We start from the raw sequence: 11,686 nt of genomic DNA on the forward strand, positions 1-11,686 counted from the left end.
ACTCTCAAAAAGGCCCTAAAGTATGAAAAAGAAAGACTGAAATGATCAAAAAAAAGAAAGAAGTCAAACAAAAGCAGAATTAAAAACGGACATACTAAATTACCTAAAAAACCAAAATACTAAAAGGGGGTAAAAAAATCAATCAAAATAAACAGAAGTCCTACACACAAAAAAACAAATCAAAAATTCACACCAGAACACAACAGTCAAAGTCAAAAGCAGAATGTCAGAACGAGAAAAAATTAAAAGGCTTATAAATATACATGAGAAAGTAGAAAACACAAAAGGAAGCTGAACAGAAAAGCAAAATGAAGCCAGGAACTGCAGTCAACTGGGGACACTTGAACTCGAACCAGAGAGCCGGAATTGAATGAATGAGAGCTCAGAGGAGGACTGGGGTAGAATTACAGAAATGAATTTGAGTGAGGGATTTTCTGTTTCTTGGCCCACCAAGGGTTGCAAATGAATGAAATGTGCAGGATGATGAGAGAAGAAGATTGGATTGATTGTTATCAGTTGATTAGTTAATTAATGCCGGCAAATAATGCTGGTAATTAATTCAAATAATTCAATAAGGCTTCAACTTTACTCTCCTTACTTTTCTACCGTCTCCGGATGTTAGACTTATATTAAGGTAACTGAAGCACACATGTTTTAAGAAACAGAATAATACAATATATTTACTGTATATACACAAAGATTAAAGAAACATAATAACTGCATATATATTGACATAGAAGACAGGATACAAAACAGATAAGACAGACAAACACAGAACACAGAATAGGCTCACTGATCACTTGCTATTTACAGTTCTAATTTATCTTGGCACAGATGAACAGTTTTTCGATACCAGATCTTAAAGGATGATGACCGTTGCTGTGTAAAGTTGAATTTTGTTGCTCAGGGCTCAAGTAGAGGAGTCTTCTTGCGATGGAGTGCACTTTTTCCCTTTGATAATTGGTCCTTCATCCATGGAATGCTGTGATGCTGCCTTCCCCAACTCACTGCTATGTTCTCTGCTGTGTCCTCTGCAACTTCATAGAGGAAAACATTACTCTTTCAGGCTAAAAAGTTTTTAAGGTTTTTACTCCTCTTAGAGCGGGTAGCGTCTCACATTAAAGAGAGTGGATTGTCGTCTTTCAGCTCCACAAAGAGACAGGAGCGATGAATTCAGTTCATTTCAAAGGAACGTGTAACCTCTGGTGACTGACTCAAGGTCACTTCCAGTTACAGAGCCAGTGCCTGCTGAAAAGTTTGTTATTTTGTCCATCGCCTCCAGACAGGTTCAGTTTGCAGGCCACAAGCCTAAAATGAATGCCCATCTGGGCACCTTTTTGCCTGAAGGAATCTCTGCAGAGGTGTAGGCTCAACTCTGATTTACACCTTTGTTATCAGATGAAGTGCAGGGTTGACCAAATGTAGGTAGAGCTGCAGATCAGTTATTCACTCAGGACAGGCCTTGCATGCCACTAAAGGCCTGGCAAAACTGGCAATGCCCACTTTCTCCTACCTAAACAGTGTAAGCAAAAAGTAAACAAGGGATTGGGGGAAAATTACAAAAATGGACAAAAACAAGAATGCCAGACAACAGAGGCACAAGACAAAAAGTCCTGACAACTCATCACCAAGAGCAAGAGAGTAAGGAAATGTTATTCAAATTAGCCGATGATTTCTGTAAACTCAATTCTATCCTGATTGGTCTACTTTTGAAAAAAATGGCTGATTTCAGATTGTAAAATAAGTGGCACAAGGGTGCTTATCTAGTCACAGCCTAAAGTATCCCACTACCTAACGTGTTCTGCTTTCCTGAAGAGATCACAGCTAATCATAAGTGACCCCAATCTGACACAGAATTGTTTAGTGAGGTCCTTTCAATAGTATTTTTTTGGAAGTGGAAGACAATATTAATAATAAACCAGACTTCTTTCTTAAATGTCAATAAAGGTAATCTTCAACATTCGCACGATTTGATTAGTAACCTCATTTTTACTTTTGTTTTGGCAATTGCACACATTTACAGGTTTAATAGCTATGTTTAGTAGAAAAGAAAGGCACGATGCATGCAAGGGGCTGGTATCCTACTAGGTATTTAATCTATCTTGTTCACCCTATCATTGTATATCATTCATTGTATATTTTCATTTTTTGCTTAAAAGTCAAGTCTTGTGTTGCAATTATGCAATTATATCCCCAAAGTGTAGTGCAAGTCCATTGGCGTGTAAAGCCCAAGTGTGTAAAGTCCATGATGTGGATTCATGAGAAAAATGTGCTAAAATTTGTGCTAGAATGTCGACAGCCACTGTTGGTCACGAGTTTGATGTCAATGAGTCAACCAGCTGGCTAGAGACATCGAGGCAGATGATCTCAACTTCAAAATTGAACATCAGCTTGCTTGCAATCACCATTGAGCCACTGGCAGTTCACTGCCAAAATGCTTATGAGATAAAGGGGATTATCAGAGAAGGACTTGAACAGAAAATTTCTCTATATGCAGATGATATGGTACTGTATATATCAGACCCACAAAATACTGTGCCTGCAGTCCTAACAACACTTACAGAATTTCAAAAGATTTCTGGTCTCAGAATTAATTTAAATAAAATTCTCAAACATACAATATTAGATTGGACACCTTCCCTTTTATCATCGGAGATCAGTTTAAGTACCTAGGGGTAAACATTACAAGTAAACATAAAGCTCTCTATCAGCAAAATTTCACTGTCTGTATGGAAAAAATGAAGCCAGACTTGCATAGATGGTCAACCCTTCATCTCACTCTAGCTGGAAGAATTAATGTTGTTAAGATGAATATCCTTCCTAAGCTTCTCTTTGTATTTCAAAACATTCCAATATACATCAATAAATTATTTTTTAAGAAATTAGATTCAACCATAACCTCATTTACTTGGAATTCAAAACATCCACATATCCAAAGAGCGACCCTACAAAGACCTAAGGCAGAAGGTGGCATTGCTCTTCCAAACATTCAGTTTTATTACTGGGCAGCAAACATACAAGCTATAAAAACCTGGACACAATTAGATGAACATACACAGGCTTGGTCAGCAATAGAAGTAAAATACTGCAGTACATCTTTATATTCTTTGCTTGGTAGTCCAATAAATGCAAGTTTATCGCCAATATACTAACAACCCAATTGTGCTTCACTCACTCAGAATATGGAACCAATGTAGGAAGTATTTTAAGATAGTGAAGCTTTTATCTGTGGCACCTCTGCACAATAACCACCTTTTCCACCCTCTCAAACATATGCATTTTTTTAATGTCAGGAAAACATTTGGGATTAAATCACTTAGAGATCTGTACATAGACAACGTTTCGTATCCTATGAACAATTACACTCCAAATTTAACCTTCCAGTAACACATTTCTTTCACTACCTCCAAATTAGAAACTTTGTTAAACACAACCTCCCAAATTTTCCTCACCTCCCACCTACCTCTTTGCTGAAAAAAAAATTGATCAGTCTTGAGGACTCAGACAGCATTTCTGCAATATATAAAATTATTTTACAGTCTCTCCCTTTCAAAGATCCAAGAGGACAGTGGGAAAAGGATCTCTCATTCAACATCTCAGAAAAGGAGTGGAAAGTAGCAATGCAAAGAATTCACTTGCGCTCCATATGCACAAAGCATACAATTATTCAACTTGAAATCATCTATCGAGCGCATCTGTCTCGCTTAAAATTGTTCAAAATGTTACCAGGGCAAGATCCAACCTCGAAAATTGCAATCAAGCTCCAGCCTCATGACTTGGGCCTGCACCAAATTAACATCATTCGGGACCAAAATCTTTAAGTGCCTTTCAGACAGCCTTGGCGTCACAATCCCTCCTAACCCACTAACAGCTGTGTCTGGTGGACAAACAAACTGTGATTGCCTTTACTACACCATTGGCACGTAGACTTATCTTGCTCAATTAGAAGAATCCTAACTCACCTATTCTAAGTCAGTGGGTAACTGATGTTATGTACTATTTGAAATTGGAAAAAATCAAATTTGCACTTAGAGGATCGCACTTGCACCCTGGCAGGCTCTAATCAATAACATTTTAGAATAAGCTTTTAAAGCACAGAGGAAGCAAATTCTCTCCCCTTTTTCCCTTCTGTTCTTCTCCATTTATCATTATTCACTTATTAATTCATCTACTTATTTATTTTACTAGCTTTAAGTTTTACTCTGCTAGCTTAGCTCTCTTTCTCAGGGGTGGTGGTTGATTTGTTTTCAATCTTATGTTCGTAAAAATTGATTTATTTGTATGTAATGTTGTGTGATTTCAATAAAATCAATAAAATAAAAAAAAAAACACAACCAAAACATCAACTTGCCTCTGCTATGCTCCCATACTCAGAGGCTCTTATAGTTCTTAAGTGGTGCACAAAGCAGACGACACTGACTGATTATTTCAAGTCACTGTGCCCTTCACAATCTGCAACACCATTCACCAGAGTCGAAGGTGAGGTTGAGACCTGGCCAGTGTCAGCAACTTCCAACCACAGCAGTGATTTTTGTTATTTAGATTGTATCATCAAAGTCACAGGATTCTATGGAGTGAATAGTGAGAAAAAATATTTTGCATGTTACCGATTTTACTGCATTTTATGGATTATTTCATGGAGGTAAAGTGGATACTATTAGAAATAATGTTTTGTTATAAAGAATTCTATGCAGAAAAGTGTATTTTGAGCAAGCTCTAGTAAAAGGGTATAGTTTTTGGTGGTCGTGGAATCTAACCCCCTATTTCCCACAGGTTCAATGTATTAACATTTGAGTCTTTGACTTTCGTGCCGTTTTCTAGCAACATTAACGCCACAAAAGTTGGGAATTGACTGTATTTCTTTATTTTTACATTAATATATAATTAATATAATGACAGAAATATATGCCCCTAGGATTATGGTAAACATGACAATGACCAAGAGGTGAAAATGAAAAGTGAGACACAGTCAGGACAGCAGCGGTCAAAACTGTAAAATCATTTCAAACCAGACCACCAGAAAGCAAAGGGTTGAGGGGGGCATAGCAGGTCAACAGCAAAGTGAAACCGATTTACCAAGAATACAATCCTACTGCTAGGGTGGGACTAACGCTGTGAAGATTTTTAAAAAGAGTTTTACTGTCTGAGGGATAACACATAGTGTGATCTCCGCCACATTTCTAGCATTACTTCTGCCACATCATTGGTACAATGATTGAGGACACATGACCTTCAAAACAGCATTGTGTAAATAAAGAAAACTAAGACATTACTGGAATTAACTTCTATAGCCTTAATTCCAATGTTAAATAAATGTCAGATATGAATCCTTATAGGTCAAAGCCCAAAATACACAAAAACATAACAGGATCAACAGTATAAAAATGTTTATTACTACAGTAACACAAGTAACTGAGCAAAAAAGGTCAAAACAAAAATTGAAATTTGTTGAATAAGCTTAACCAAAAATGTCTCCTACTATAATCTCTTCATCATTTTCCTTTCTCGTCTCACAAAACTGTTGCTTTAATTTAGCCGATTCAAAAATTGGACACTGAGTTCACCATCATCTTTTATAGTAGCAGCATGACGATGTCAAATTGTTCTGACGCCATGTATTTAGGAGACTGGCATTGGACATCATCAACAAGAATATGGCTGTGTCCATGAAAATGGTATGTAAGATGGCAGAGCCCACAAGGAAAACTGACCACAAAATGGCGTCACAAAATAAAAATAACAACAATTCCAATACTGCAAAAAATACAAAAAAAATCATTCATGAACTTCCCTAACACACTTGTGATACATAATGAGGGCCCAACATGGCAGCAAAGAGTGCAAGGACGGGGGATACATTTCTGTCACATATTTTATACAGTATATTGTTATATGTTCTCCATTCGCAGACGCTTAAAGCACTTTTACAAAGTGTCTTCACAACAAACCTCCATTCACATTCCAATAATGATGACTGCGGCTATTTCAAACAGATAAAATCCCTCAGTCCCTCTTATGGATGCTTTTTTTCTAGTGCATGCAGGAAACTCTTTGCAAAACGTCAGAAAAGCCTCGTCATGAACACCACAAAGTCATAAAAGCCTCGTCATGAACACAATGCTGGCTACACAGAGTAAAAAATGAGATGACTGGGATGGCTGTCTGTTCCATCTTTAGATGACACCAAAGCTCCAGTTACCTCCAAGTCATATTTCATGCTGATACAGCAAAACATTTCTTTTTCAGAGAGTCATTTAGTTCTGAGAGTATTCCCAGCATTAGTTCTTCCTCCATTATGCTTTATTTTTGCTGAGAGGTGGGAATATATAATTCTTTGGCGTTGGCTGCACCTTTGTTTTTACTGTTGCTGCAGCCATTTTTCTTGTTTTTGGCTGGCTGCTCAGTAAAGGCTTCAGCCCCATGAGTTCACAGAATTTATTACATTGGTGAAGGACTTTAAATTGGTCAATAAATGAAGTGGCGCAGTTCCCTTTGAATCCTTTGTATCTGCAAATTTAGGAAAAATAGAAGAGAGTTACACTTCAAGGATACGTACCTTTCACACAACAGTTTCCCTCCTCCTCCTTCTAATGACTCACCCTTTGCCGCAGGTTGCTATTCCAACATCAGTGAGCTTCATTCCAACACCTTATGAGAGAGGGAGAGAACGCGGAGTGAGACCAGTTTTTTCATTGTGTGAGTCATCATCATTGTTCTCAGGTTAATGACACAGATCTCTTTAGAGCACGGCTCCTTGCACTACATTCTAAACAAATCCAAATCATATTATGTGATTTCATCTACTGTTAAATTCTGCTTCGTACTTCTAAAATTTTTATTTTTATACTGTATTGAGGATTTGTTCTGTTCTGTTCTGTGTATTGTACTGTATTGTATTGACATCCTTTTTTTTGACGCCTACTGCACACCCAGACTACTTGGAAAGGTGTCTCTCTTTGAACTGCCTTTCCCAAGGTTTCTTCCATTTTTCCCTACAAGGGTTTTTTGGGAGTATTTTCTTGTCTTCTTAGAGAGTCAAGGCTGGGGAGCTTTTAAGAAGCTGGGCCTGTTAAAGCCCATTGCAGCACTTCTTGTGTGATTTTGGGCTATACAAAAATAAATTGTATTGTATTGTATTGTATTGTATTAATCAAGCCTTTGGTCCCCTAAAAGGTGAAAAGTCACCCTCATCCTACCAATTTTCAGGACTTGTATCAGTGCACCAGGCTGATTTTATATTTATTGCTTGGCGTCATATTTGAGCAGGACAAATGATTTGTCCAATTGGACAGAATAGATAATAACAAGTGGCAAAAATTAACTGGGTTCTTTCAGAAAGATCAGCTGGAACACTAGCTAAGACCCATACAAAAGACATTAGACATTAGTCTTTTCTCTAGCAAAGTCGTTCCTTTGATCACCTAAAGTTCTGATACTGTTATCTGTGTGCATGGCAATCTCTTATAGTGTGAATGTCATGTTTATGCCCTAACCTAACCTAGCCTTACTAAAGATTAAAATACTCTTACTCAGTCATTTATTAAAATTTGACCTGCATCTAGAAAGTATTTAAAAGTTTCTGTTGTACTGACATATTACAAAATTCAGGTGCCCCACCAATGACGAAGGTTGGCTCCCCCAAAAAACTCCACCTGCTACCATTTGAAATCAGAAAATATCCAAATCAAAGTTTTTTTCAGAGACGGAGCTGTGTCTGACCAACTTGTTGCAATTCAGGGGATATCTACAGTGGTATTAACATAATAATAATATTGAAACAGTTTTTTATTTGCTTAGTGTTCATCTTTATTAATAGGCTCATGGTCAGCAAGCCAAATATCCTGTGGTAATTGTGGAAGTCAATGAACACAGAAATCTTTCTCTGTTACTACAGAATGCACAATAAATTAGATAAGGAGAATGTCATCCATTAAGATATGAATATCTTAGGCATACACACTCTGTAAGGAATAAACACAGCAGTATTACATGGAAGAAAGACTCTTTGTGACATATATAATTGAAACACTATCTGTAAAGGACCACTGAACTGTCTAATTTTCCACTAAAATCTTCAGTTGAATGCCAGGTTCTTTTAAGGTGCATGTCAATCTCCTGCTGGCCCCTGTGCACTCCTACTGACTGCTGGGAATTGAAGTCCTCTTGGTAGCATTGCCACAGGATCATTCCAATAACAGGCTTGTTTAATGAACAGTTAAATACAGCAACATGGCATTACCTGCATGGGGTTTATTTAAATGTATTTATTCATTTCACATTGAATAAATAAATAAATAAATAACATTTTTTCATTTCAAATTGTTTTGTTTAGCTTAAACATTTATAGGAATCAAGTTGCCATTTTTAGAAATGATATATGTATATTTTGTGTCTTTCTTTGTCTGATCTGATGAGGGGGCTCTCTGCATCTAGAGTTCTCCTACCTTGTAGAAATATGCCAATGTTTAGTCACCACATTTAGCACACACACTAGATATATAAAGTTTTTATAGGACATATGTCCAATACAGCTTATATTTTCAGCTTAGGTTGGCTATTTGATACATACATATGTAAGACATTTGCCATTCATGTTTGATGTTTACTGTTTTACATATCAAAAATCAATAATATGTGGAAATAAAGAGCATCTGACATACAGTATCATACCATATAAATGTTAATGAGATTATCAAAAAGAAGTAGATATTTTATTAACTGCACCCCATATGACGTGTTGTGATGGCCACACTGAATGAGCTACACAGGATCTGCAGGTGAACTAGAAAGTCCACATGAGACAGGGAGAGATTTTCATTATTGTGAGGTAATCACTAGAGTTGGTCTGTGTTTTTTCAGTGAATATAATAGGTTTGCCAGTGATCTTATTCATCAAATTTTCCCTGAAAATTCAATGTCTATCTGGCTTAGATAAACTTTTTTTCCCAGTGCCCCATGGTGTTTTGCAAGACTAACATGACATCAGATAGCTGTAGCAGCTATGTTGGATAGGGATGTCACTGTCTGGTTTGTGCTTCAGGCCTGACTTTAACTTTCATGATGCATACTATAAGCATACTCCACATCATATTTTACAGCGCTGCCTGATCTGCTTTGCGCATGCATAAATAATTTATAATTATGTAGTACTCTAGACAAATTGCACCTCTCATATGTTAAAAAAATAAAAATAAAAAAAACATTATATTCATTTGAGGGTACAATGTCTGACCATGCGATTGTGAAAATATTTTGCTGTTCTGCATAGATTCATTGTGTGTTGTGTCTTCCCTGCTGGATTAATCATGTTATACTTCTTGTTATGTAGTGCAGATCAGGGAGTGACAGGGACTCTATAACGCTGACCCCTTCCATCACAGGCTTTTTGAGTGTTAGTTAATCATAGTGATAGGAGCTTGCGAGACACAGAGACAGATAAAGGACTCTCTGATGAAATCACAATGGAATAGAGGTTAGGATTGCTAAACCACATTCCTGGCTATAATAATTGGTACAGCATAGTTGGTAGACGTTTCATTAATTTGCAGGAACACTTAAAAGACCACTACACCATTATAATCCACTCAAAACAATTCCAGTTTCTCTTTCCCCACTGACTTCAGTTGCTGTAATTCCCGATCATTTCCGTTTTCACCAAACTCGCGGTGAAGGGAATTCAGTGAGGCTCAATCATCATTTGACTTGGCCACTGTGGTATGCACAGTGGGGAAGAAGTGGGATTGTTCTCATACCTTTAGTTTAGAATAGTGCATCTGAGGTGAGAGTTCACAAAAATTTTTAACCACAAACTGTGAGGCTCATGAACTTCATATCCTAAGCTTAAGAGACAGCCTCACTAATTTGAGGAATGAGTTTTCATTCAACTGTGATTTTGTTCAACTGTTATGACAATAAAATAAAGAAGTACCAGTAAAACTTAGAATGCTGTGACATTCTACCCTAATATTCTGTGGTAGCTTTAAATCCTGCTCAGTCTTAGCCGTGTTTTTCAGTTTGTGTGCCTGATTTCAATCTTTCTCCTATCCTTCCAAAAGTTTGTTGTACTAACAGTTGTCCATCTGCACAACATTAGGCATGTTTATATTTCTGGGAGCAAGAATATTTATTTCATACCCTGCATGTCAGTGATGAGAAGGTTGCCTCCTGTCCTCTGAAAGACCCAGTGTTGGAAGGTGCAGCACTTTTGGCCAGCATCTGAGTCTCTTCTCATCACATTCAGCTCCTTGCCATCCTTCACCGAATATTTGACAAATTCTCCAATTAGTTCTTCCTCCAGAGTGGCATATGGGATATTATTAGCAGGGCGATGGATTAGATAGATTGGAATGATGCTGAAATGAAATAAGGACACATTAGTAAGATGTATGGACACACATTCAGAAAATGTACACAAGGAGTTTTGTGATTTATAATTGTGAAATGAGACCAGTGACAACAGTTGCGCAAACATGTAATAGTATAATTTAATTTCAAATTGACATTTTATTGAATTTATTATAAGCAAGTAACATTCCATACAAGCAAGTTAAACTTTACAAAACTAAGTTCAAATCAACTCCCACCCATGAGAAAGAGCAAGGCCAACAGCCAGAGTAAAACTTTAAGAGTAGGAAAAAAGGGGAGAAAATCCTATTCCCCAATATAAAAGCTTATTTTAAAATGTTATTCATTAGAGCCTGCCAGGTTTAACCACCCCTAAGAAAGAGAGCTAAGCCAGCAGAGTAAAACTTAAAGCTAATAAAAATAAAAAAGAAGATGAATTAATATGTGAATAATGATAAATGGAGAAGAAAAAAAAAGGAAAAAAAGGGAAGAGAATCTGCTTCCTTGGTGCTTTAAAAGCTTATTCTAAAATGTTACTGATTAGAGCCTGCCAGGTTTTGAAAAGGTTTTGCACAGATCCTCTAAGTGAGAATTTGATTTTTTCCAATTTCAAATAATGTATAACATCAGTTGCCCACTGACTTAAAAGAGGTGGGTTAGAATTCTTCTAATTGAGCGAGGTAAGTCTATGTGCCAATAGTGTAGTGAAGGCAATTACAGTTTGTTTGTCCTTCTCCACTTTAAGCCCATCTGGGAGTCCACCAAACACAGCTGTTAATGGACTAGGAGGGATGGTGACGCCCAGGCTGTCTGAGAGGTGTATAAAGATTTTGGTCCTAAATTATGTTAATTTGGTGCACACCCGACACATGTGGCCCAGTGAGGCTAGAACTTGATTGCAGCGTTCGCAGGTTGGATCTTGCCCTGGAAACATTTTGGGCAATTTTAAATGAGACAGATGTGCTCGATAAAAGATTTTAAGTTGAATAATTGTATGCTTTGTGCATATGGAGCTCGAGTGAATTCTATGCATGGCTACCTTCCACTCCTTTTCTTAAATGTTGAGTAAGAGATCCTATTCCCACTGTATTCTGGGATCTTTGAAAGGAATGGACATACAATGTTTTTATATATTATAGAAATGCTGACTGAGTCCTCAAGACTGATCAATATCTCTTCTGGAATAGAAGTAGGTAGGAGGTGAAGATAATTGGGCAGATTATCTTTAGCAATGTTTCCAATTTGGAGATACTGAAAGAATTGTGTTGATGGAAAGTTAAATTTGGAGTGTAATTGTTCGTAGGATGCAAAGATGTTGTCTATGTACAGATCTCTAAGTGAT

At 37.1% G+C, this 11,686-nt stretch overlaps 1 protein-coding gene across 1 annotated transcript in view; it reads right to left on the minus strand.

Annotated features, from left to right (window-relative positions):
• Nucleotides 1–5,131: 5,131 nt before the first annotated feature.
• The window catches only part of alpk2 (alpha-kinase 2), a 79,670-nt gene continuing 73,115 nt past the window's right edge, over nt 5,132–11,686 (minus strand). The window contains exons 11-13 of the mRNA XM_039750476.1: nt 10,135–10,352; nt 6,600–6,648; nt 5,132–6,507 (exon numbers count right to left, since the gene is read on the minus strand). Of these exons, the coding sequence (XP_039606410.1) occupies nt 6,294–6,507; nt 6,600–6,648; nt 10,135–10,352 (481 nt within the window). The 3' untranslated portion in view covers nt 5,132–6,293. The remainder of the gene's footprint in view (nt 6,508–6,599; nt 6,649–10,134; nt 10,353–11,686) is intronic.

This window comes from Polypterus senegalus, chromosome 4, assembly GCF_016835505.1.
Source record: "Polypterus senegalus isolate Bchr_013 chromosome 4, ASM1683550v1, whole genome shotgun sequence".
In the NCBI taxonomy this organism is placed as follows: Eukaryota; Metazoa; Chordata; class Cladistia; order Polypteriformes; family Polypteridae; genus Polypterus; species Polypterus senegalus.